This window comes from Astatotilapia calliptera, chromosome 1 (assembly GCF_900246225.1).
Source record: "Astatotilapia calliptera chromosome 1, fAstCal1.2, whole genome shotgun sequence".
Classification (NCBI taxonomy): domain Eukaryota; kingdom Metazoa; phylum Chordata; class Actinopteri; order Cichliformes; family Cichlidae; genus Astatotilapia; species Astatotilapia calliptera.
The window spans coordinates 40507093-40535032 of NC_039302.1; the positions used below are offsets into that span (position 1 = coordinate 40507093).

General features: G+C 40.4%; 2 protein-coding genes and 1 long non-coding RNA gene across 3 annotated transcripts in view; 1 reads left to right on the forward strand and 2 right to left on the reverse strand.

Moving 5' to 3' along the window:
* The window catches only part of LOC113027985 (protein kinase C-binding protein NELL1), a 309284-nt gene that overhangs the window by 134412 nt on the left and 146932 nt on the right, over positions 1-27940 (forward strand). The window lies entirely within an intron of this gene.
* Positions 408-3246, reverse strand: LOC113027992 (uncharacterized). The gene is made up of 4 exons (XR_003273176.1): positions 2179-3246; positions 1679-1834; positions 1130-1222; positions 408-832 (listed from the first exon to the last, which is right to left on the reverse strand). It is a non-coding gene; the product is annotated as an uncharacterized LOC113027992 (long non-coding RNA).
* Positions 20804-25540, reverse strand: LOC113027982 (piggyBac transposable element-derived protein 3-like). The gene is made up of 2 exons (XM_026177863.1): positions 24953-25540; positions 20804-23143 (listed from the first exon to the last, which is right to left on the reverse strand). The coding sequence occupies exons 1-2, from the start codon at positions 25078-25080 to the stop codon at positions 21067-21069; spliced, it is 2205 nt and encodes a 734-aa protein (XP_026033648.1). The 5' UTR covers positions 25081-25540; the 3' UTR covers positions 20804-21066.

The window sequence follows — 27940 nt, forward strand, 5'->3', positions numbered from 1 at the left end:
AGTCCACAAAATATACATTCATCCTGCATTCCCAACTTGGATGATCTGATATCCTCGTGTTGGTGTTGTTCCCAGACCATCATGAAAATGTTGTTCCAGGTTCAACATTGCAAGTGACCAATCACATTGTTGTGACGTTATTCTATTCCAAGCCATTCGTGCATTTATGAAATTCCAATGTTGCAAGGACAATATCAATTCTGCTTACTGTTTATTAAAGGGTTACGGTTAGGGTTAGGGTCAGTTGATCGGCGGACAGAGGCGGTTTCACGCAGCTTAAGTACAGTTTTTTGTTTTACGCCGGTTTTTCCCGAAGTCGCAAAAGTATGACGTCACAACATTCTGATTGGTCACTTGCAATGTTGATCCTGGAACAACATTTAGTATGATGATCTGGGAACAACACCAACACGAGGATATCAGATCAACCTCCTAACTTACCCTTATTTTTAGTATGTATTGCAATTACCTTTACAATGCACACAATGTAACACAAACTGAATATGAACATATTTCTACCTCATAACAATATGCCTTGAACGCTAATATACACACCACCCTTCAACATTTCTGGTGCAGTATCATCTCTCAATTAAATCCTTTAAATCTCAATACTTTTGATTGTCTCTTAGCTTTCAGTCTTGAGGTTAACTGAGATTCAGTGCATATATCCCACCCATTAAGAGTGCACATGCAGAGGCCAGGTCTTCCAGGTCATGCAGGACACACTAGATGGTTATACCCACATCGGCTGGAGGAGTGCTGGCATCAGCTCTTTCGATGGTAAAGATAGCAAGGGTAATTTGTTCCAGCTCCCTCTGAACAGCTGTAGCTTAGACACAAAAACATAGAAAAATGGCATCCAGTTTTAAAAAAAGAAAGAAAAAGGGCCAAAGCTACCCTTTAATGACGTAAACACAATATTAGGAACATGCACCCCAGTGCGCCACTATTTTAGACTACAGATTCAACGATAAATATAAATAGTTTGGGTATACAAGAAGATTTCCCAAAACATTTAAACAGGTTCCATGCAAATTACAACAACAACAACATTACAACATGCAACAACATTAGTTATTCAAAATTTGGTTTAATACAGATAAAAAACTAAACTAAAATTACCAACCAATTATTCTTTGAAGAGGATGCTTGGGTCTTCATTCAGGTAAAAAGGTAGTGCCCTGAGGACACACTCCCTCCCCTTTTCAATGGTTTCCTTCTGTAGAGAGTGGCAGAGATACAGGAAGAGAAAACAGATATACTTTAGGATGACAGAAACTCACATTATACGCAAAATGAATGACATAGCCACTGCACAGATAGACATGTACACAAGACCAACTACGGTAATCATCACATGGACATGAATAGTTAACCTGTTGGGCAGGGTTTCCACCACATTATATATGTCCATAATGGAGGTAAAGACAAACTAATACATCATCTTCTTTGCATTCAAAACATAACATAAAAACATTCACTTCTGGTTTAACCTAAATCAAGGGATCAGATTTTACATATGTTTAGGTAATTTAAATTTTCCAACGTTTTGAGTACCAAACTTTGTCTTGCTTAATATAAATGTAAGTGCACTGTGCAGCTACCATACACTAGCTGTTTAAATTTGAAAATGATCTTATTAGCCATAATATTTTGCTACCAACAGAATAAACACCTGTGTGGCTGGGGCCAAAGTTTGTCTAATTTTCTTCCCTGCAACGCCTCCTTTTTTCTTGAAGACTTTTATGAGCTGGTCAGTGTATTGGTCAAGTCGTGTAAAAAGCCTTGGAACATGTGCAGCAGTAGTAATCCTCACATATTCTGCTTCCACCTGAAAATATGTCAACAAACACAACATACTGTACTGTAAATATACATACTATATGTACACATATACAAACTAAAACTAATGTAGAAAGACCTCATTAAAGCTATAATTTTAACACAAACATTTACACAAAATGCTAATGGAGCCATTACAGCTTTTATTGTTATTTATCAAGTTCCAAAAAATATTGATCACAGCTGATCTGAAAAGAATTTCATGCCTCAGGCCCTTGAACTGCAACCATGGTTCAGATGTGGAGAAGAAATAACAGGGGCATGGGATGGGTCACAAAAGAAAACTTAACTTATAAAACAGTTTTGTTTTTAAAAGTATAACAGTTCACATACCACATACAAGCTCAGCAATACCACATACACCACATCAGTATAGGAGGGAGCAGGTAAAGGCAGGATCTGAGATTTATAAAGAAAAAAAAAATTAATTCCTTAATTTCAAGAAGCAAATTATTGTTTGAATTACAACTAAATAAAATACTACTCAGAAGAAAAGCAAGAGATTGACACTGCCATGTGCTAACTTTCTATAGAAGCAATTATCACCAGGTCTGTCGACCTCCATTGTCTGTCCACTCATATGTCTTGAATAATTTTATTTAAAAAAGTAAGTGTGTACTTTCACAAACTGTAATTTATAACTACATTGATATGTATAACTCCGCTAGGAAACATGCTGTATTTACAGACCATTTTTACATAATACAGATTACTGATAGAGCAGAACAATGGTGTCACAGTGGCTTTCGCCCTTGACTTTTTGGATTTTAAATGTCACTTTATGCGATCCTTGCTATCCTATTCGATATTTCCGACTCTCGGATTACAGAAAAGGAATCCCAAGAAAGCAAATGGAAAAATAACCCCTTGAAAGAATAACCCCATGAACCCCTGTAGCTAATCCCTTAATAAAACAAAAAACAATAAAAATGTTTCTTACACAGTCCACAAAATAAGCATGTCCAGGACCCAGTAAAACTAATGTAAAACAAGCACACGCAAACGATATAACATGTCTTGTAAGACAAACGCAAAATATAACCATGCTGGACATATAGATACTACACAACATAGTCAAAGAAAAAAGTGGTCTTACCTCTCAAAAAAACAGTAGCTTGGCGCCAAAACAGCCTTTTTCAGTTAAATTTGAAGTCTTGTGCATGAGCAGGCACAAGCCGTGAAACCTTCTTGTTCTGCGCGGTTTCATTACAACTGTTTTTGCATTACTGCCACCTTGTGGATATACAAGGTATATCGATCCTAATTGACTTAAATGTTATGCGATCAAGTAACACATTAGTATTATGTACGTTGAATAATAGACACAATTACGTAGACTTGATTAGAAAAACATATGTTAACTTAACAAAAACATATATTTTAAGTAAAATGAAAATAAATAATTAATATACACTGAACAATCCACCTCATTCATTTTTTGAGTGTATGTACTATAACTGATGAGACATCCATTTCATGTTAAGGAACACTGGTTTAAAGTTGTTCCACAAATTATCGATGTAGCCTTTTAGGTTTTTTTTTTTAAAAGACTGATGAACCTCTGCCAATTTCTACTTCTGAGAAACTGCCTCTTTGAGATGCTCTTCTTATACCCAATCCTGTCACTGACCTGTTTCCAATTAAAGTAATTAGTTACAAAACATTCCTTTGGTTGTTTGATTTTGATACCACTTATTTTTCCAGTCTTTCCCGTTTAAAATGAGATAATATTTTGCCATTAAAGTGGCTTAAAAGTGCGGGGAAAGGGGCTAAAGTGGCTTGTTTCAGAAAAGTGTGAAATGAGGGTCTGCATCAAGGCCCAGTATAGTGTAAACTGCCAAATTGTGCATATCCACTCCAGTAGAGCCCAAGAATTGGAGATTATGTATCGGAATTTCAGGAGCAGGACCACGCCTCCAAACAGGCTCCTTCCGGTTGTCATCTACATTGGTTCCCGCAGTTCTGCAAGCTGTTCATTCTCGTTTACGTGCCCCACCCTCTCTCCCTCCTTGTTTTCAATTCTTTAACTTCTTCATTTCTATTTAGTGCATGGGGATATGCCAGGCCTGGGAGCCATCGCTATTATTGGTCCCCATGGGGACCAATAAAGTACACTTTCTTCTTTTCTTTCTTCTAGTCCCTTTGAGGCCTTCCCCAAACCGCAGCTCAATTCATATCAAAGCATTCACTTTTACCTACTAAAACGCTGTCAAACTTAAAATGAGGGCATGGGCCCAGCTAGTGAATAATAATATAAGAAGAAGAAGAATGTGGCATTGGAAATTGCCATGTTATGTCCCCTTTAAGAAGACAACAAGAAACCTGATGAATGCACATCGAGAGCACATTCTTCAGTCAGGTGAGATCATGAGCTAAATAGCAAAAATACCCGAGATGTGTTCCAGCATGTTTGCTGCAAGCTGACTAGGCCTACATCAGCAAAGTGTGTGTGGGCAGTAGTGGGAGTGTGATGAAGTGGAGATGCATTAGTTCAAGAAGTGTTGGAGATATGACTTTTACAGATCGCACCAGGAATTCCTGTGGATTCACCAAAATACTAGCTGACAGGATATATCTCCATAAGCTTTGCAGAAGATGAGTATTGTAGTGTGAACCAAAGATGGAAAAAGTGAAACCACGTAATGGTCAACTCTCCAGACTTGAATCTTAGCTTTGGAGTTTTAAAGGGAATCAGAACCCCTTTATTAAGAGACAGTGTTCTATAAAGGTCACCTTACAAAGTACTGAAGAAGAAAACCAGTCTCCGTATTAGGAGGCATCCTGGCCTGTGTTGTACTGAGTTCTTACTGTGGACCTTGCATTTTTAATCTTGTAAAACTTAAATGAACAAATAAATTACTGTTCAACTTAGAAGTAATGGTATAACTGTAAGGTGACATTAAAGCTATACTGCACTGGTGTGTAATGCTGTTCTATGATGTGTGCTGACATGCGTAATGCAAAAGAAAGTGACTTATCGATTGGAAGCTGATCAGATAATTCTTACTTGTTCTTATTCAGGCTGCGACGATGGAAGCAGCGGCATGCGTTTGTCTCTCGTGGCACTGGCGAGGGCTGCCGGCTCAATTGGCTCTCACTCAGCGGCATTAAAGAGTAATTGGCTGAGTTTGTACTTGAGCGAATCAGTCAGGTTTTTCTGTGGGAACGCTGCCTCGGCCGTGTTAAAACAAGGGTGTAATACAAGAGAATGAATGAGCAGTTGTGTCTGCTCGTCCTCTGTTTTTGCATGTTGTATAAAGAGAGAGTTGACGTGGAATTAGTGGAGAAAATGCAAACGGAAAGACAAACAGACAGCAGGTTGGGTTTATAAAGACATGGATGAGCTAAAAGGCGGCAGTGCAGACTAATGGAAGCCGTGGCCTTCGTAAAACTTTGCTGTGCTTCCTTTCCCCAGAAAACCATGTGGTCAACAAATATAGTAGACGTTTCTGCTAGCAGGCAGGATGATGTCAGATTTCTTCGGATGCTGTCATCCATCCAGGACAGAAAAGAATAAGTAGTTGTCGTCCTGTACAGAATGTTTCAGTGATGAATCTAGAACAACATCTTTGTGCCTGCAAAGAACTGCCATTCATTCAGTGTTTTCACATTTTTCTTTCAACTCTGTTTCAGAAGCACAACATCAACCGTTGATCATCCTACCATTTTTGTCTCACCAGCTGAACCGGGGGTCAAGAGACATTTGTCTGCCAATCTATCCAGAATGGGGCTAGTTCTCCCCCCTAACTCATGGGATAAATTGGAAAAAAAAGAGGAAGTGGCACTTGTTCCACCCTCGTTGTCACTGCTGAAGTGCCCTTGACTCACAACTGCTCCACCGAGTCAGCCAGTGTCCTACAAATAAGACTGCAGACACCCCTGGCAGCTTCCAAGTATGATTTTATGCAAATGTTTCAGTGTGAACTTCTTGGACAAAAGAACGCTGCTATTGCTTGCAGAGAATAATTTTATTGCCGCTTAAATCTTCCGTCACAACATTTTGTTTGGCAAATTAATTGCAGAGATCTGAGAAGTCCAGCTGTGCCAACCCCCCCCCCCCCCCCCCCCAAAAAGAAAAAACAAACCCTCAAACAGAGAGGCAGTGGTGAGTTTCAGACAGATCTCTAAAATGTATTTAGAAACCAAAGGAGAGGCACACAGGTGGGCCAACCTCGGAAATCTTCAAATGGTCAATCGGTGCCCAATTTTGCACTTAACTTGGTGTGTACAGTGTTATTATGCAGATAGCCTTTAAAATAAAGGTTAGAGGAAAGCATCTTGTTGCTGACAGTAAAAGAGACAGACAGGAAATGAGAGGTAAGATTCAAGCTCTTTTTCGCTGCTGAGACAGAGATAATGACTAAGAGAGGACAGTCTTGGAAAGTGAAAGGAGGACTGCTTGCCAAGCTCTGTCCATAACACTTAAAGTCTGAGATTGTGAGGAGAGCTTGTCTGTGTGTGTGTGAGCGAGCGGATTGACTCAGGCTACCATGTAGCGCTGTCAGAGCTCTGCTGGGGGCACAGTGGGTGAGCACTCTGCTAAAAGGTCAGTGAAAGACCTGTAATGAATTATAGTTATTTCACTCAACAACAGTCTACAGCAAGTCAGTGTACTGCTGCTCCCGAATCCCTCCTCTCGCTCCCCATCCCACTTCTCAAACTCTCTTCTGGGTAGCATCCATCTCTGCCATCTGCACTTCACCAACCGCGTGTGTTCCAACACAAGCCAGCGTCGTCCTCGGCTCCTTGGCTAGTTTTGGTCGCCTCATTCCTAACACCGTAGTCAGCCCTCACTTATTTCTGTTCCATTTTCTGACCGTTTCTGAGCTGCTGGGGATCGGGCTGTTGGCAATCCTCGAGCCAAAGGGTTTCCTTGCTTGCTTGCTCTGTATGGTCTGTGGACTAAAGTGATCAAATTTCTGCTGGAATTGAGCCTGAAAGCTGCAGTGCAAGCCTGAAAACTTATTTTCTCTAAGCACTCTAATGGGAGCGAATTCAAATTACCTAAAGGTCTGTTTTTTCATTGGCATGTCTCAGCATGTGTGTGGATGTGTGTGTGTGTGTGTGTCTGTCTTTTAGCTCTTACATGAAGTCTGCCTTGTTTGGGGGACTTGCCTTAAATTACCTTTTGAAGTTATTTATGTATTGATCAGAATTTTCACATTTCCCTCAGTGTAATAAGCCATCTGCCAAAGTCACATCAATGCCTCATAATTACTCAGCCTTCAGACAAGGGAAGGTACAATACTTTTATTTCTCTCAGTATTCTCCTATTCTTATTCCTCTGTTGAGAGCAGTCTTTTCTTTTCAAGCCAAAAGTCACATCTATACTGTGCTATATTACAACAAGAGTTACACTGGAATACTGTAAAACTTCTACTAAGAATTTCTCAATTTAAGTGTCAAGTTTTTTTTAAAGCTGAGGCCATTTACATCTTAACTTATCTCTCAGTTGCAGATTGGGCCGACTCAATTTAAAAATCAACTTCAACTATAGTGAGCCGTGCAATTGGCTCTGCAGCAAGATGTAGGACTCAAACTTTTTTTTTTGGTTAAATAAATGTTACAGTGCTTTCTGGTGTAGGGACATCCTTAAAGCAAAAGCAGAACTAAACATTAGTGAACTCTAACTGCAGATGCAGCTTGAGTGTGGAGAAAACTGGCGTGCGTTCGTTTTGGCGTCACTTTTTGCTGAACCTGTTGCCAAATGTGCTGCAGGCATGAATGCAGAGAGGTAGTCAGAACATGCTCACTACAAACTAGCTCTCAGTGCTTTGCAACACTGTCTTTGTCTAAATCTGCTACTGCTTCCTCTAATAAAAAAGTGAAAATGTAGCCTCACCAAAACCCGAATCATTGTATCTTTAGGATTCTCTTTAAGAAGTGATTTTTTTTTCTTTCCCTCGGGCACTAAATACTGCCAAAACCACAGGCTCACAGATATGTACAATGTGTCCTTTGTTGTCAGCATTGTGAAGCCCGGAGTTACGGCAAATAGTGAGGCGTGTCTCTCATTCTTAACTTGTTACATTATTACAACTGTAAATTGTAAAAAAAAAACAAAAAAAAACAAAACGTATTAGCCTAACCGTAACTTATAAAAAACACTTTTGCGCATTAAAAACGTTGCAAAAAGTGATATTTTTGGATAATGATAATAGATAAATCTGTGCATTAGATATTTATAGCATATGCATATATTTTAGATGTGGTCAAGTCTTATTATCTGATGCCTTGTGTGGGATATTTATGTTTACTTGGGTCCTTGTTTCTTAGATTTAGTCACCGGTGACTTTGAGGGTTCATTTAGTTTGTTCCCTGTTGTTTCTCATGGCTCATCTCTGCTTATCTTTGTCTTGCAGTGTTCCGTTGTCTTCAGCATGTAGTCTCATTGTGTCATGTTCAGTCTTTTCTTTTGTTTAGTTTGAGTTTGTGTGTGTGTGTTCTGGTCTGTGTCTGTTCCCTTTAGTTACTTCCTGTCTTTAATGTTACAGGTTCTGTTTTTCTTGAATAGTTTTACTTCCTGTCTCTGCCCTCTTAACCATCCTGTGCTGTGTTACCACCTGTTTCCTCTTCCCTCTTCACCTCTTGTGTATCTTGTGTCTCCATCTTTCTTTGTCTTTTGTTGTGTTGTCTGCGTTGCTGTGTATTTTCTGAGTTTGGATTCCCTGTACTGTGAGTTTTGGATTCTTGGGTTTGCTGCCTGTTTTTTTCCTGGATATTCTACATTCAAGAATAACCAGCAAAAAAATATTGCTTTTAATTTATTTCTGCCTGTCTAAGAGCAATCCACCTACCACACTCCTGGCTTACAAAATCCTGAGTTACTCACCACTCTAACCTCCAAATGGGAATTTCAACCTCTTAGAATGTGTGTCAAGGTACTCATCAAGGTACTCATGCCTAAAGACACCCTGTGCAAACATCTGCAACTTTTATCAACTCTGTTGAGTCTGATGTGGCCGGTACTGGTAGTATGCCCAGTTAATCACGATTATTTACAAGTTACAATAACCTGTTATTGTCAAGTGGAGTAGTGGATAACGTAGCCAGGCTGCTTGGGGTCAGCTCTTGAAATAGCACATAGCTGTCATATGAATACAGATAATTAGAAATACAAAAAGACATCTCCTACATATTTTGGCCAGAAGGTGAAGACATGACTTCAGTCAAGTCTGGACATGGACAGTCACTCCTCCTCAGTCTTCCCTTGAGCTATCGCCAATCCGTTAATTACAACAGTGGCCGCAGGGACTAATGATCATGTTCCACAGGGTGGTAATGACACAATTATAACTCCGAGGATATCAGTCATCTCCAATTAGCTCATTCAGTGTCCTTGGCCTTTCAGACACACACATACACACACAGAGACTACTGAATAAGACAAAAACTCAAATGACATAATGTCATTGAACTAAATCACCATCTTGCACAAAGTTCTTTAACTGACAGGGCTTTTTTGAAAGATGAAATGTAGTATTCAGTGCTGCATCCTGTGAATGCAGCACTGGATACTGGGATTTTGATTAAAAAAACCCCCAGAAAATCAGAACATCATATCAAGTCATGAATGAGTGATGTATACTTATGCTCAGTCTTATTTTATTTTTTTTCTTAAGATAAGATGGTTTTTGTGCCAAGTCTCTAAATTTCATCCTGAAGTTTAGCTTTGTTCACGAATTGATTTTATCTGCCAGAGTACACTAGGCATCAAGGATTTTCCCTTGGAGTAGTGATTTTCTGCTCTGCTCCACAAAGCGCGACACCTCAGAGTGGTTTATGACCCGAATGTTCTGCCAGGGTGCCTTACATTCACACCATATTTAACGGCTGACAATTAAACCCGCCAACAACCTTTCGTTGTAACTGTCACAGCACTAATTTAATGCTCCAGTGCTGCCAAGATGAGCTGTGACAGTATATGGAAGTGAGGATGATGCCACACACACATCATTTCTGTTGAGCAAAGGCGTACACAAGGATGAAGTGCAGCTGATAACACTGAAAGTTGCTTCAGACCCGATGGAATCACACAAAAGGTGATTTCTGAAGTTGTGTTCAAGATTCAGGATTCAATATTCAAGGTCTTTATTGTCAGTACAACAATATACACAGTATACAGCATACCAAAATGCCTTTTCACCACAAGCCCCCCGAGGTGCATTTTTAACAATATAAAAGATATATCTCTAAGAGATATGAGACTAGAAAAATATTTGAGCTTATAATATAGAAAAATTACAAATAAATAATAACTCACTAAACTTGGGTAAAGTTAAGAGATAGAAATGTACTATTACTAACTATATCTATGTACAATAAACAAAGACAGGACAGAGACAATATGAAGTGGTCATGTGCAATTACAGTAAAGTAAGATGATTGTGTAGTAGGTATCGAATACCAGGGTCAAGTTATGAGTCAGGACAAGACAGGACGAAGACATGTGCAAGATGCAAAATGTGCAAATATAGTATAATTTAGATGTGTTCAGTAACCATGTGACTGAGATGTGCAAATAAGCATATTGTTGTGTTGTTTTTGAGTCTTTTGGTGAGTATTGTAAGGTGTTTGTAAAAGATTTTGTGTTTATTAGTCCTTTGGTGGTAGTGAGTTGAGAGCTCTGACTGCTTGGGAGGAAAAGCTCTTGCAGTGTCTGTCCGTTGCGATTTTGATGCTGCGAAACCGTCTACCAGATGGAAGGACAGAGAACAGTGCATGTGAGGGGTGGAAAGTGTCCTTCACTATGCTGTTTGCACGTCGGATGATGTGTTTGTTTGTCATAGAGTTGGGAGATGGGTGGGAGAGGGCCTCCAATGATCCTCTCTGCTGTCCTCACTATCCACTGCAGAGATTTCTTTTTGAAGATGCAGTTCCCGTAGCAGATGGTGATGTAGCAGCAGAGGACGCTCTCAGTGGTTTCCTGGTAAAATGATGGGAGGATGGGAGGAGGAAGACTGGCTTTCTTCTGTTTCCTAAGAAAGTGCTTTCTTCATGATGGTGGTGGTGTTCTGGTTCCAGGAGAGGTCATCTGAAATGTGCACACCCAGAAACTTCACACTGTTGACCATCTTAACAGCAGTTCCATTGACGTGCAGTAGGTTGTGGGCCATTGAGCTCTTCCTGATGTTAACAACAGTTGTAAACAGCGAGAAAAAATCAACCTGTGAGTCTTTAAAGGGGATTTTTTATTAAAAGCTTCCATTTGATGTCTAATATCGACAGTAACTGGAGAATCATAATGTTACTTTTTTTAGGGACTTGCCTGACGGAATTGGGGCGTGGCTAACGATGCTAGCTGTCAATCAAGCAAACATATATCAATGACAGATTAATAGATTTGATATTGGTCTGATTTTTTTTAATTACTTGCATGATATCTTTATCTTTAGTCTTTATCTTTTAGTCTATCTTTAGTCATAGAAATTCCAATGAACCCAGACCCATAAAGTACTATACAAAAGTCTTGAGGCACCCATTTCATCCTTTTTTTTTCCAGGAAAATTGATTCAGTGATTTATTGAAACATGTGCAAACATATCTGGAAATTCATGTACAGGCAAAAGCAGAATGACTTCTAATCAGTTTGAAAGTCCACGTTGGTTTCTCTTTGTTTCATTCTCTGTCCAGATGATCAGGCATTCGTTCAATGGCTTAAAAGTATCTGTTTAAACCCCAATTTATTTTTTTGCATAGTTTTAAACAAAATCCTACAAATTGTCATGGATTGGAGCTGGATGCTCTAGTGTTTCACTGATCATCAAATTTATGTGAGTCAAAACCAAATAAATGGTCATACTTAGAATCTAATTTGTAATCCTGGTATAAAGTATGGTGTAGACCAGGGGTCCCCAATCCCAGGCTACGTCCAAACGTACACAGGTATTTTTGAAAACGGAGATTTTCCGTTTTAAAAAAGAATCCCATCCACACGTAAATGCAGAAATGAAGGAAAATGCTGCTAGGAACATACCAAAGCAACAGGTGGCGATATATTCCTAACCGTATAGAAATGTTGGCCAATCAGAAGTCTAGAAGCCTCGGTGGGAAATAGTAAACAAGGATGGGGCATAGAAAAAACTGAGTTTTCAAAAATACCCAGGTATGTGTGGACGTAGCCCCAGTCCACGAGGGCTGGTGTTCCTGCAGGTTTTAGATCTCACCCTGGGTCAACACACCTGAATCAGATGATGAGTTCATTACCAGGCCTCTGGAGAACTTCAAGACATGTTGAGGAGGTAATTTATCCATTTAACTCAGCTGTGATGGATCAAGGACACATCTAAAACCTGCAGGGACACTGGCCCTCGTGGACTGGTATACACCCCTGGTGTAAATGGTAAATGGTAAATGGCCTGTATTTATATAGCGCTTTTACTAGTCCCTAAGGACCCCAAAGCACTTTACATATCCAGTCATCCACCCACCCATTCACACACACATTCACACACTGGTGTAGACTCATAATGTTGACTTCCTGTTTGTTTGAACTGGTAACACTCCTATATCATTTCAGCAATGCATTGATACATTGGTCATTTAAGATTGTAGGAACAAATAGCAGGAATTCTTTTAGCATAAGCACTTGTTGGATGAAATAAAAGTTCTCACGTAATCCTTTTCTCTCCTGCTTGTTTATGTGTTTCATATGCCTCTTCTCATTTTTTTAGCAACATTGTTGTTGCGGTCTCTGGTGTTGATATGTTACATGATATGTTGATGGTATAAGCACACAGCATTGTGTGCTGGATCTGTTCACTTCTAAATGCTTGGAATGATTTTTGGTGTGAACAGCGCCAAGCGCAAGAAACTGTGTGGCACTCAACTGTGCCAAGCTTCAAAGAGGTTTTCAACAGAGGGAGCCTCATCTAGTGGTTCCCCAAAAATATCTGCCAGGCGCTCCGAGCTATAATACAAATGCTCAAAGTACAAAGGGCCTCAGCTCTCACCACCTGAAACCCAAAGCATGTCAACTCAGGCTTTCTTTGAGGAGTGTAGTTTAGCTGAAGTGCAGCAGTTCAGGCTGCCGACACAACGAGGAAAGAGTTCATCGATTTATTTAATGTTTCCATGATCAAAGCTGAGGCAGGGTTATCATTTATAATTCAGGCAAATCTTGGTTTTCTTCTGTTGTGTAGCACAAGCTTCGCCAAATAATGGAGTCCAGAAAGAAACAGGTGTAGGGGAGGAGAGATAATCATTTGCTATTTCCAAGTTGAAACAAATTTGACAGTTTTTGTTGGCTCACAGTTACTGCTGTTGGCCCAGAATATCGCATGTTAGATTATAGGTTTGAATCTTAGAGCTACATAGTGATTCTGGTAATGTAGGGGTGTGTGTACTGTACTGCTCTCTGTTGAGTTTCAGTCTGCCTTTATTTGTTTAACAGGTAGATTACATTCCAGTGCTTTGTTATCAGTTTTGAACATTAATCTTTGGGTTGCCAAAGCTGTGCCTGGTGGTCCCCTGCTTTGAGTCATTTATAAACAGATTGTTCACATATGTAGAAAAATCCTTTAATGAATATGATACACATTAACTGGAATTTTTTAAAATATGTGGCTTTAAACTTTAAATGTGTGACCGTTAATTAGGAAATTGCTGAGTTTCATCTCTGAATTTCTGAAGCTATTAATACGTCAATGTAAAAATATTTGTGTCTTTTTTCTTTAATTAGTTAATTAAATTTAATGTAATCAATTAATATTGCTCGTGGTCTTTATGCATCTAACTTTGGGCTTCGGTTCTTGGAAGCTGTTGTGTGACCATGATCACGTGTATCTGCAGTTTCAGATTATCTAACAGAACATATGAGTGTATTAAAAATCCCCACAAGTCCTTCTGGCTAATTACAGGAGTGACACTATTCAAAAAAAATTGTGTGTGAAAAACCAGGTGTCAAGGTAAGTGTTCAAATTTGTATAGCCATGATGTGACTGCACTGAAAGATACAGAGCAAATAAAGAGCCGCTGGTGGAGTTTCGCTGTGACCTTCATCTGACGAACGTCCTGTGTGAGCAGAGAAGTCCCCTGATGACAAGTGTGTAACTCCTCTGATGGATGACATGCACACTCAGCTACTGAACAGACATGCACGCACATTGGTAGAGTGTTTCTGTACAAGTTTGGTCATTATAAAGTACGGAATCCTTCTCAGAGCAAGCGTCCACTCCGTCACTCTGCATTGAAAGACATTCATGAGTGGAAGTTGCCTGTCCCGCTACACTGCATTTTTTTGACACACACATGCACATACACAGTGTGTTATCCTTTCATTGTAAACACGTTTGTCAGATGTCCACTGTAGCAGACTTAGCGACCCATATTGACCCTTTCACATAAAGTTAGAGATACTAAATCAGGTAGCTGACCTGATGAAATTTGGTTGGGCGGATGAATCTAATAAAATGAAGCATATGAATTGGATGTAACGAATTTTGCAGTCTTAAAAATATATTTTTTGATTATGCTATGTAGACAGTGCAAAATCATTTTTCTTTTATTGTGTGTTGGGTCTGAGTCAACAGTGATAATCCAGCTTCGTGACTGGCCACTGCATGAGATCTATATTCTGATTCTGCCCAAAGAGTAAATGGCAGCAATAAACAGAAATGAATGAGGACAAATAAGGATGTCTGGCAAAGCCTATGTACTGAGTGTCTTCAACTGAAATGTTTTTCAGTGTATAACAAACCATGATATTATTTATTTGAACCACATTTCTAAAAATTGAGAAATTACGTTTCCATGCAACCAAACTTCATCCTCCAGCATTCAGAGGGGAAACCTCTTTTTCCCCATTATCAGCTCATCATTTTTTACCTTTTCCATTTATGACAGAGCTGTGACCTATCTATTCATGATAGGTTTGTAACCGAGGAGTTCAGAAACAACTTTTTCTTTCTTTTTGTTTTTAGAGACAGGGTTGTTTATTTTCCCCCTGGAGTGCCTCGCTTACACTGGCAGAGATGAATTACTGTAATGCCAAATGGAAAATTTCTAACAGAAAATTTGGATCAGGTGAACGGGTGTGAGGGCAGTCGAATGAGTGGATAATTGATTTCTGGGTGTGTCACATTTGAGCTTATTTAATGAGTCCCACAGTGGACAGGGTGTCCTGTGCTTGGAGTTGTTGACTTCATTACAAACAGTAATGGTATGCATTGATGTGATAATGCCTTTTCCCGTCAGAATCCAGCAGCAGGACATTGATGGCTTCCACCATTAACATAATGAGAGGGTAGAGTATATTGTAAAGGTGTATGGTGTCCATCTACAGTAAGCTCCTTTCATTCAAGTTCTGCCACAGCCTTTGTCTTTCAAGGTCATGTGAGGATAATGCTATATCATAGCATCCAATGGACAAGGTGCAGGTTTCCACTTTTGACCGTCTCCACCTTTCCAAGGGCATAGGTTCTTCATGGCTGCAAATATCCCAAAGTCCTCCATGGCTACTGTAACACACTGCCCAGAATCCACTTGGTCCAAACACCGGCATCGCTGATTAAGGCTGACTGTAAACAACGCTGGATAATGTCAGCGTAACAACCGAGAACTGAGGTTTCTGCAGATATGTTGCGTCGCTTCTTTTTAAGTCTCCTTTGTTTACTTTTGTTCTTCCTCATTCAATGAAACGGTAATAAATGCAACACACTGACCCTCTGTTCTTGTTCTTGTTTTTGTTGCACGCAGGCATGCATCTCAAATAAGCTCCCCAAGGTGGAGGCTGTCGTTAATTTTAGGGGTCATCGCAACAGACGGTTACTGGATTCGGAGCGCATCCCAGAGTGCACAATCCGATTGTTCAGTCTGACGTCACTAGCCGTGTCTGGGTCTAGGTCCATATATCAAACGATCACTATGGCATTACTGAGAGTTGAAAAACTGTCTAAAGTCTTTCATCTTTAATAAAATGATCAGCGTTCTGCTCTACCAGGTGTAACAATTGAGTTTAACATCCAGGCATCCATGAAAACGGAATTTATGACATTTAACGGAGTTAGAAGTTAGCAGGGAGTTAGCTCGCTAGCTTCTATCTAAATACAATATAGCATGTCCTGACTGCGGGGTTTTGGAAACAAATTAAACCGTACAGCTCTGTTATCACTTCCAACATAAGTGAAGACAGAAAACTAAACAGCAGTGACGTTTGTAGGGTTACTGAAGTTGGGCTAGCTGGTATATAATGATGTGCTACGTGGCCACTAGCGACACAGCTATGTTAGCATAATATAAACAAGCTAACTTTTTTCCACTCGATAAAAGTTAACGTGAGTGTTCGTCAGGAACAAATGTAATCGCATGGCAGGATGCTGTAAAAGGACCAAACTTCAGCCAGGAGAACAACTGAGATAATCCATCCACAATACGAGGTTAGTCATTCATATACTGCTGCATGGGCTGGGCTGTAGTTACATCCTAAGGTTTTAAAAACTGAGCTTAAATAAATGATTAGCGGTAATAAAAGCCGAGGGAGGTCAACAGTGATCAGTGACTGTTTTAGGAGCTTTTTGAGATCAAATAGAAGAAAATACATAACATTAAACATGTTAACAACACAAAAGCCATATTAAATGCAGACTACTTTAGACCCGGAAGTAGGATTCGTTGCGTCATCGCTGAACAACCGGATAGCCGATAACTACTGTACTCGGCTTCAGTGCCACCGCTAAATATTCACAGCCATTACCAAACTACAGCAAAAGGATTGAATATGCAGTGTGCGTTATTAATGCTCAGAGTCTATTTTGTCTGCAGACATTAAATTTTGTCACAGACAGGGCTCGCTTTACCTTGCCGAACATTTTTAATCTTCTGTGAAATGGAAACAAAAGTTTGGCTGCCTGAAGTCTCTGCTTTATAGACTGAGATATGCAGTTCAGTGCAGCGGCTGCAGAATTGCTCCCAATTTAACGTTCAGGAGAAAACCAAATAATGTCCGGGGTTGTGATTGGCAGGAGGTTAAACAGGCTCTTATCTGCAGACGCAGGGTATATAATCACACAGTGACGCTCGCGCCGCCCCGCCTGAGAGGATGCTCTGTCTGCAGAGGCCTTCTGCAAGGGTAGCTATCAGGCTATTAATCACAGTGCTGTAGCTGCCACCTGGCTGTTAATGCATGTGTTCACTAACGGCTTCCATCAACAGCAGAGCTGGATCAGTTCAAGGTTCACTCGTATTGCTTAACCCAGCTTTCACCCCCCCTTCTATCTCTCTATTCTTTTCACCTGGCTATTATTAAAGAGAACATGCACACTTTATCTTATTCGTGGGCAAAATGTCAGGGGCAACATTTGCATACGCAGGCCATTCTGTTGTTTAACAGTAATTGGGGTTTTTGAGTCAATGATTTTCTATAAAGCTCACGACTATTTGCATCACCAGTGCAGTGTGATCTGTAGTTATTACAGTACATTAACCTTCCTGCCATTTAAATTATGCAGCTCTTGCTACCAGTGGTCAATCTCAGTGTTTCATATCTTCATTGGAAATGAACAACCCCAAACCTCTACACCTCTACCTCTCAGTCAGGTTCAAAAGGCGTTTGGTATAATATTGAGAGGTCTTCATTACAGTAATCCACTGGTTTTGTGATTTTTACTTTAAAACAGTGTCAGGTTTAAGCCTTTTTCAATCACAACAGCAATGGTGGAAAGTTTTGAAAAGCCTTGCCACCCAACTTCCAGGTCAAAAGCCTGCTGGAATATTGGACACACTCAATGACGCTGGTTACCTTGTTTCTTAAAGGTCATTGCCAAGATGTTTTGCTGATGACTGATTCCACCAACCTGTAATTTTAGAACAGCAGCAATGACATGGGTACACTTCAATGGGTACACCTTGCTAGTACTGGCTTGAATCATTTTGTTCTTCAGAACTGCCTTAATTCCTCAAGGCATAGATTCAACAGGGTGCTTGAACACTTCTCAAATATTTGGTCCATACTGACATGATAGCATCATATACGCAGATTTGTCAGCTGCACATCTAAGTTGGACTGAGATCTGGTGACTTTGGAGCAGAAGGATACACTTTGATTATAAAGGGGCGGCAATAGTAAATGGAATGCCTGTTATGTAGTGCTTTTGTATTCTACCTGAGTACTCAATGCGCTTTACACAACATACCTCATTCATCCTTTCACACCAATCAATATAAGCATTTTTTCCTATGCTTAAGTGCTTTCTGTCTAACATCCACATAATGATGGATGCATCGGAGATCAACTTTGGGGTTTGTAACTTGGGCAAATAGCAAGATACTATACAAAAAGCCAGGAACACTGATCATCAACAGTATTCGGTAATACTGTAGTGCTTGAACAATGCTCAGCTGGTACCCAAAGTGTGCACAGAAAAAATATTCCACAGCATTACACCACCACCGCAACCAGTTCATTCAAGGCATGATGGATAAAAGCTTTCATGTTATACATGATGAATTCTAACCCTACCACCTGAATGTCACGCAAGTCTTGACTCACCAGACCAAGTAAATGTATGTGACATTGGTATGGATTTTTTTTGGCACAAATAATCCACACACACACACATATATATGTGTGTATGTATATGGAAATTCATTAATTAATCATATTGGTATCATAATGGTTGTATTTACATCATTCCACCCTGAAAATGTTACATCTAGAAATTTATGCTGGCTTTGAGTTGTAATTTTTCCACTAAAGGCTATGCCAAATATCTTGAAAAGGTCCAAATCTATCCAAAAAAAAGCTTTTATGGTAATGAAAAAGTGCTGGCTTTGTAACAGAGGATGAGGATCACTTCGTCTCTCAAACATCTGTTCCCAAGTGCCAAAATGACCCATGCATGGGATCCTGTTATTCATCCAATATGCCAAAATCAGCACTATAGATGACCTTTATAAATATCTAATCACATAATGGGCCCTTACCCAAACACAAATTATACTCCAAAACAATAACCACATATTTAAAATAATTGGTCACTTTTATTTTAAAAAAGACAAGTAGAAAAACACATCTAAATTCCTACTACATCCCACATACAAATAGAGTACACTCTTAAAAGACAAAACGGGTCCAGTTAACAATAAGACAACGGTGAAATTACATACGTAGTCTGTACCAGTTTAGATACTAACACTGGAAATGACTTCATATAAGGCACAGATGACAGCGTGCGATATCTTTTCCAAAAATAAGGACATTAAAACGAGACTCTAAGGTCACTTCTTTTCATCTTGCGACACATAAAGCTTCAATAATTCAGCAAACAGATCTTCTTACATATGCATAAACAATTGTAAATTCTAGATCAAGTAGGTTTTCACTGTCTTCAGTGTGCTGTTAATGTACAAAGTTTGCAGTAATGCAAGTTGGTACATAGTGAAGGAAAGAACAAGTGCTTTGTTAATATGGATTTCTTATAGCTGCCTGCATGTAGTTTATGCTGGTGTATCAAGTTGGTCCACGTTATGCTGGAGCTCAAGCTGAAGAAGCAGAATCCAGCCAAAATAACTGAAATGGTAAAAAAAAAAGCATCTACCACGCAAACAACAACAACAAATTGAACTTTCAGTTATCTTCTAAATATCAAAACTGATTCAAACACATTCATTGGCAGACTAAGTAAACTCTTCTGAATCGTATGTTATATTCAAGTGTCAGTCCCGTTTCTCCTTTGATGTAGAGCTTCCTCTGCTGTAAATCACACAAAGGACATTCCTGAAATCTGGGATGGTAGCAAAGTCATTTCAAGTGGCTTTTAGGAAAAGATCTTGTATTTTTAAAAAATGAAATGAGAAGCCTTATCCATTTTTGAGGTAGAGCTAGACAGAAATGAGACCTACTCATTCCCAACTAAGTCTGGGTGCGAGACATCATCTCATAATGGTTCAGATGACAGTCCGCTTTTCAGTTCAAAAAGTTCTGTGGACGGTAATTTGTGTGAATAGACGTGATTTTTGGGATAAGATTTGTTAATAAAATTGTCCAGCACCTACTCCTGAAGAGTACTATGTTCAATTTTACTCAGTGTCACTGTGCTGCAAAAAACTTACTACAGCTGGTAAGTGGAAGTGTTCAAAATCTCCTCCTCTGCTTGGCTGGAGTAAAGTTGATGATGGGCTCTAATTCAAGTTAACACAGTAGTACTGTGACAACTGTAAACCAGCGGTCCCCAACCTTTTTTTGCACCACTGACCGGTTTATGTCCGACAATATTTTCACGGAGCGGCCTTCAGAGTGTTGCAGATAAATACAACATATAAAACCAGTACCAGTACCAAAAAAAGGAAGATTTATTCATAACACACGGGAAAAGACCCAGGGAAACCGAGTTAACGATAAAACCGCTAAAAATCCAGAAAACCATCAATTTCACACCCGAGCCTCAACTCTTGCGGCCTGGTACCAAACGACTCATGGTTCGGTACCGGTCCGTGGCCCAGGTGTTGGGGACTGCTGCTGTAAACCACAGATTGAGGTATCTGGGTGTTGACTGCAAAGGTGCCACCTGCTAAAGTCTCGTTAGCAGGTGGCACTTAGGACAATAGACAATACCTTCATTTGAGAGGTTAATACTCCCCATCAAGATAACCTTTATCTACATCTTCTTCTAGATAGAACCACAGGCTTTCAAGTTTATCTTTCAGTCTACATGCTATTCTATTTGATCTTATGCAACTCAGAAACCATTTTAGCAAAACTGTAAAATACTTTGTTTAATATTATAAAAAACTGACTACCTAGGTAGTTTGTCAAAGGAACTAAATCAGGGGTCTCGAACTCCAGTCCTCGAGGGCCGGTGTCCTGAAACTTTTCCATCTGTCCATGTTGAAATACACCTGAATAAAATTAGTAGGTCATTAGCAAGAGTACAGAACTTGACTACATGCTGAAGTGGCAACCCTAACCCTACTCAAGTAAATTTAAGTAAATGTAAGTGTTTGAAAAAATGTACTTTAAAAAGTACTTTTATTGCACCATGTTCATTCACTGATGAGCTGCTGTAACATGACTCAAATGGCTGAATTTGCCACCTCAGCAGGCAGTCAAGTTCTATACAGTCTTGCTAATGACCTACTAATTGTATTCAGGTGTGTTTCAGGACACCAGCCCTCAAGGACCGGAGTTCGAGACCCCCTGAACTAAATGTAAATTGCCATTTCTTTCACTATTGACAATTAAAGGCACATGCAGTTGACAGAGTATTTCACAGTAATTCTAGTCACTCACACACAGATGTTATTGCTCCGGTGCCACTCGGAATAACAATTTCTTAAGGAAGTGATGCACAGTGTTTTGTGGCAGGTGCTGCAATAGATTGGAGACTTCTTTTTGCAGACCACGCACACTCTCCTGCCAATAGTGGCTCGATACCTCGAAGCCACGTTGCTCATTTTCGCAACAAAGTACGCGGGCAGATGACCTAACCCCAGAGAATACGAGGTTTTAGCAGGTGGGGTGTCGGCAGACAGAGGAGCAGATGAGCCAGGGGATGAATTAACGCAGGGCACAGGAGGGCAGGAGGTAAACGGCGCATCGGTTGAGGAGCACTGGCCCACTTTGGATGGGGAGACAGGAGGCACTGGTGTTGGTGAAGCAGGGGAGACTTTATGTGGAGAAATAGCAGTCAGTTTAAAAGGAGAGGGAGGCAACATGTAATTGTGAGGAGGCGCGCGGTTTGGTCCAGAACCGATCTCAGCCAGTAACAAAATGAGCTGCTCCCGGAACCTTTTCTGCGTGAGCATAGGCCGGCTCTGCAGCTTGCACATTTCCTTGTGAAGGATGAAGGCATTCACTGTGGCTATGTCCACAAAGTGGTAAAACAGAGTCTTGTACCACTTGTGGGTTTTATGAAGGACGTTGTAGTAGCCGATCAGCGCATCTGACAAGTCAACACCTCCCATGTAACGATTGTAATCTTTGATGCAGCCCGGAATAGGCACGTGCTTCACAGTCCACTGTCCATCTGAGTTTTTCACTTTGCGCCTTGCTACGTCGTGGTTGTACGCTTTATGTATAGAGGAACACATCGATACCTCCCGGGTGTCAAACCACCTAACAAACAACAACTCTCCCTTTCTGATCCATTTAATTGTTCCCCTTGGTGTTTTCTCTGGCACGTTATCCCACTTGGTTTTGGGAAAACCGTTGACATTTGAACGAACTGTGCCACACGCCCAGATTTTTCTCTTGAGGAGATCAAGGAATAAAGTAGGACTAGTGTAATAGTTATCCACGTAGAGCTTGTAACCTTTACCAAGAAATGGGATGTCCAGAAGTCTCATAACAGCGTCATAGCCTGCACCCTTCCCAGTTGGTTCACTCTCTCTTCCACCATACACAAAAAAGTTAATGGTGTAGCCGCACACTGAGTCTGCCAGCACAAAAAGCTTAAAGCCCCATTTGGTTGGCTTGTTTCTGATGTACTGCTTTAACCCGATCCTCGCTTTGCTCGCCACCATCCGTTCATCTATAGAAATATGCTGGTGGGGGTGAAAGAATGTGCAGCAGGCCTCCAAAATCTGCTCATATAGTGGCTTTATCTTGCACAGTTTGTCAAACCCGGGGGTCCCCTTCTTCTGGTCATTGGCCGCTTCCACAGCAGGGTCATTCATGTGTAGACTGCGGGAAATGGCTAGGAAGCGTCTGCAAGGCATAACAGAGGCAGGAAATGGCAGGCGGAAGAGCTCAGATCCTCTCCAGAACTCCTTCAGAGTTTTCAGTGGTACAAGACCCATGTAGAGGACAAGGGAGATGAAGGAGTACATGTCTGCTGCTGTGACTGGAACCCACTTTTCCTTTTGGGTTTGGTGTTTGATTTTTCCATAGGCGTTTGTGTTTTTCACCAGGGTATCAATGACGGTGGCAGAAAAGAACAACTGGAACAGTTCAAGTGGTGTGTAATGCGCTGTTCTGTTCAGCTGCGGCCCAGCGCATCTCCCGGGTCTGAACCGTGGCTGAGGAGGCTCAATGTCTTCGTCTTCAACACTGCGCCACTTTTCTCCATCGTCTGCTTCACCCCTGTTTGCTTCCACTTGCTGACTTTCTGCTTGCTGCTTTCTTTTTGGAGTATTCTTATGTGGTGTGGAAGGTGTCTTGCGAGTCTTGGGTCCGGAGGAGGAGGAGTCTTTTTTGGGCGTAGATGCATAGCGGAGCCTCTTACGAAGGGGACTCTGCTCCCATTTGTTAGATGCAGATTTCAGCGGTGATGATACTGTTGATACAGAGGAGCATCGCCTCTTTGACGCCCTTCGCTTCTTTGGCCTTACATACAAGTCGTCATCCGAACTGGATTCGTCTTCCCTAAACATAAAGCAGATGGATAAGGGTTAGTAAAATTGGAGGTGATGCGTTTTCTCCTACTATAACTATGACTTGCAACCCTACTCTTCTAGCAAGTCAGAGAGAAACAAACAGTGAATAAAATGGTTATTATCCAGACTAAAATAATAATACTGCTATTCATTGAAGTGCTGCCACTTCAATACTTATATTATAAAAGTTGTAACAATGCAATCATAATAATCCCATTAGAACTTGTTGCCCTGACATTACTAGTGGCTTAGTATGGAAGCTCATTTTGGCCGCTGAGAAAAAAAAAAAAAGACATCCATAACTTGAAATTTCGAGTCAGATATGTCAAAATTTCAAGTTAATAAGTAAAAATTTCAAATTAGATCTGCCGGCCAGGAAGCTCTGTTAAGGCCCCAGTACACCTGCTGGTTAAAAACTGCTGGCACACAGCGAACACAAAAACTTCTTACCCAGAAGTGAAGGCATCAGCTGTCCAAGAGTTCAACATAAACACACTGATTCTATACCTTTTGTGCTGTTATCATTCACTAAAAGGGATTCAAGGCTGAAAAACCTGGCACCACTTTATTCATGTTTGATATATGTTGGTGGCTGACTGATGCTGTCACTACATTATTTTGTTAATGTGCATGTGTCTGCACCATCTGCTTCCAGTTAACAAGGAAATGATGCCCTTCACTGAGCTTCCTGACTGGTGGGGCTAACTCAAAATTTCAACAATTAATTGAAATTTCGAGGAAATAAGTCAGAATTATTAGTTTATCAAAATTTCATATTATTATTGCGTGAGAATTTCAATTTAACTTGTAAGAGGAGGAGAAGAGGAGAGCCACCTTTGCCCCCAAAGCCACTCTGCTTTTTAACTCCAGCCATAAGACCATTTCCCACACCCATAAGCATAAACTACTCTACACTCTTTTTATACTGCCGACACTTTATTCACTTACAGTTATTTATTCACTTATTCAGTCACTTTAAGTTTAAAACTGTGTATATACTGTATATTTTAAGTATTTTGTATCCCATTCTTATTGCCTGTTTGTGCCCTGTCCTTATTTTTAACGTCATGCTGCTGTGTTGTATCTTAATTGCCCCTTGGGGATAAATAAAGTCTCTCTGATTCTGATCTGATTCTAACTTGAAATTTTGATTTTTTTTTTCTTCAGTGGCAGAAACACGCTTCCATGTGCCTTGCTAGTCAGTATTTTCATCTTACAAGCATTTTATCATCTTTACTGATTAAATATAGCCAATATATGTAAATTTGCAGCAAAAACCCCACCCCGACCTTCTCTGGTGCACTGTAAAACCTATGGCCGCCCATGCTATATGGCACGAAACGATAAACAACTGCGGTTTTATCCTCAGAGATGGCTGCTCACTGGGAGTCATACAAAGACAATCTGTTCTCATGGCAGCTATATGTGGTTAGAGTTGTATGGCGTGGCGTTGTGCACGCGCCCCGTGCCTTGGCTGCACGCGCTTATTACGGCAGCGGTGCGGCGCGAGCGGTGCATGAAAGACACCTTCATATCGAACAATGTGCAGGCACAATGGGTGATATCTACATGGCCTCTGCGTGATTGCTGCAGATTGGCCAACCGGTGTCGGCTTAAAGCAGGGACAAAAGGGCAGCCTGTACATACGAGCACAGCACTGCAGTGTACTGGTGTACCTGTTCTGCTTATCACTTTGGGATGTCCATGACCTCTACAGTATGTGTGCCCGACGCGTCACATATAGCGTAAGCAGGGGCAATTTTTTGGACTGAAGCCAGCTCGGAGTGTTGGTACTCACTTATTTGATCCCCGGGCATGACCACTTGGAATGTAGTCCTCGTCGAGACTGCAGTCGCTATACTCGCTCTCAGAGTCCAGCTCTGAGGAGAGTGGTGCCAATTCATTTTCAGAGTCTGAAAGAAACATCGCTTTGGAGTATTCTCCCTCTGGAAGAAAGTCTGAGCGCTGTTACCTTCCCCAGAGGTTCCTTACACTCAACTGACGCCCAACTCAGCAGACACACATACACAAAAAAAAAAAACAAAACACCCCGTTCTTTACCCGGGGGTCACTCTCTCAAGATGTCCCACCTACTTTTTACCATATAGTTAAAAGAAAACACAGTTCGATTGGCTCGTGTAATGACACGCTGCTGGGATTGGTTGATAAACTTAATGAACCGCAGGTCCCTGCGACTCTTACCCTTTGTTTAACAAATAAATAAATAAATGACATCATTTGAATTGGTTTATGACGAAGATAATCAGTTTATAGCGCGGCAAAGTGTGGGATCAATTCAGGAACAAACACTTGTATTCAGTTCCTGTTTGATTGAATATGTGTAGGCTAGTGTTTATTAACCCTTGTGTGGTGTTCATATTTTTGTTACTCAGCCAGTGTTCATGGGTCTGGTGGACCCGCTAGAGTTTTGGCTTTCCAAATTAACACTATCAAAAATATTTTATGTTAAATTACTCAACAGATGTTTACTTCATCCCAATTACAAGCCATATGAACGGCAAACATGGTTATTTTTTTTCCCTTTACCTTTGTTAGATCACATTTATGAATTAATGTGCTTCTCGTTTTTTTTGTTTGTTTTTTTTATAAAATGTTATAAAAAACATAAATCAGTTATAATCAAGTGGAGTGAGTGGAGGGTGTTTAAACGAGAGAAAAGTGTGAAAATGTTCATGCCTGCCTGAGTGTATAAAGCGTGTATTGAGGGGTTTTACAGCCTTAAAGCATCTATAATAATTGTAAAAAATAAAATTGGCTACTTCGCGAATATCACCTATCACGGGTCAATTTTTTAAAGTAACTCCCGCTATAAAGGAGAGACCACTGTAAATCAAAATGTTTTGAATTAATTCTGATAAAACTTTTTGGGGGTGTACATCAGGGACATGTTAACAATCCATAACAATCTGACTTATACACACCAAGGCATTGAAGGTCATCTTAATCATCCATCCATCCATCCATCCATTCGCTTCCGCTTATCCTTTTCAGGGTCGCAGGGGGCGCTGGAGCCTATCCCAGCTGTCATAGGGCGAGAGGCGGGGTACACCCTGGACAGGTCGCCAGTCTGTCGCAGGGCCAACACACACAGGGACAAACAACCATTCGCACTCACATTCATTCGCACATTCACACCTAGTGACAATTTGGATTATCCAATTAACCTATCCCCACAAGCTGCATGTCTTTGGACGGTGGGAGGAAGCCGTCATCTTAATCATTTATTGTTTAAACTGTGATCCTCATAAATGTGGTGGATTTAAAATATTGTCACATTTGGCCTCTTATCCCTCCTTCAAAGCCAATAGATTGATCTAAAGTTCAATAATAATGCTATATGGAGCTATTTAACACTGTCATTTTAAGATTAATCATGGGACCTTTTCCTGATATTCCCAGGTGTTGGTGTTAGGCGTATTTAGTACTGGCTATCTGAAGGTTTGATTAAACTCATCTTTTGTTGTTTTCTCTGACTAAAGAAAAGTGTCACTGATGGCATGAAAGCTGATCACAAATTGAATGCAGTGTGACTTCATGGTTGCACTGTGGCATAAATGTGGATCTAGCATCCCCGGGATCCCTCATCTCTTCAGCCACAGGATGAGAATGTTTATCAGCTTTGCACAGACATCTATAGTCTCTGCTAGTGCGCTTAAGTAGCTTTCCTGTATTCATTCATCACTCGTCATGATTAGGCTTTCTTCTAAATGCAATGTTGTGAAGAAATGAAAATCTGCTCATTGTTCCTGTTAACGTTATTATCATTCTAAGTGAGGAATGCTGTTGATCTCAATTAATTCGTTGACCATAAGCCACACATAGAAAATATCATCATTCAGCAGCCCACATTGCTTTAATCTTGTGTGGTACAATCATCATCTATCAGAATGTATTCCATTCTCGTGCTAGTGAGTAGTTGCTTTTTTTATTACCTTGCAAAGTGCAAAGCATGGTGGGTAAGTATCTAATATGTGAGTTTAGTAGCCTTACTATTATCTAAGACAGCAGATTTGTCAGCTGCGTGGGAAAGGCAGCTTACACTAATGTGTTTGGAAGTGCAGGGATCTCATAATCATCTCTGTTATTTGCTGTGAGTCTGACCAGCCAACTACTGAGTGACCTTCCTTCACCTTCCCCATTAAAACTCAAAGACAGTGGTGTTAGCCTCGGTGAGGAGACTGAATAAACTCCCACTCACTCTTAAAATCCAGGTTCTCTCGACAGTGTTGAAGGACTGAATGAGGAAGCCCAAGTGATGAGGTTTAGAAGGTCATTGTCAAACGGTTTGGCTGCTTCCTTTGCAAACGTTTTTCCAACAAAAGAAGCACTAAAGTATTTTTGAGCAGTTTTAGTTTTTAATATCATAGTTTGTAGAATATATGACCTGAAAGTTTCATGTTTGATAAAGGTTTTGCCACGTTTCTCACTACACGGCAAACACAAAAATGTGCAAGTGGCAAATGCTTGTAAAACCTACTCGGGCGTTCTGTTTACAGCCAGAGTCATGAACAGGTCCTGAATTATTCAGTCTGTCATAGCTGTGAGTTCAGATTCTGTTCAAAGGTCCCATTTTACTCACATTTCTGCCTTCTGTGAATTTGTTTTTCATTGCCCCATGTCTCAAGATACTGTAAGTTGTGCATCGTTATTTATTTATATCAACTATGTGGAATTTCTACCATGCAGAGAGTTAGCAGGAGGCCCAGTTCTTTCCAGAAACACCTGTAGCATAAACTAATCTAAACCAGTTTGAATAGAATTTGGA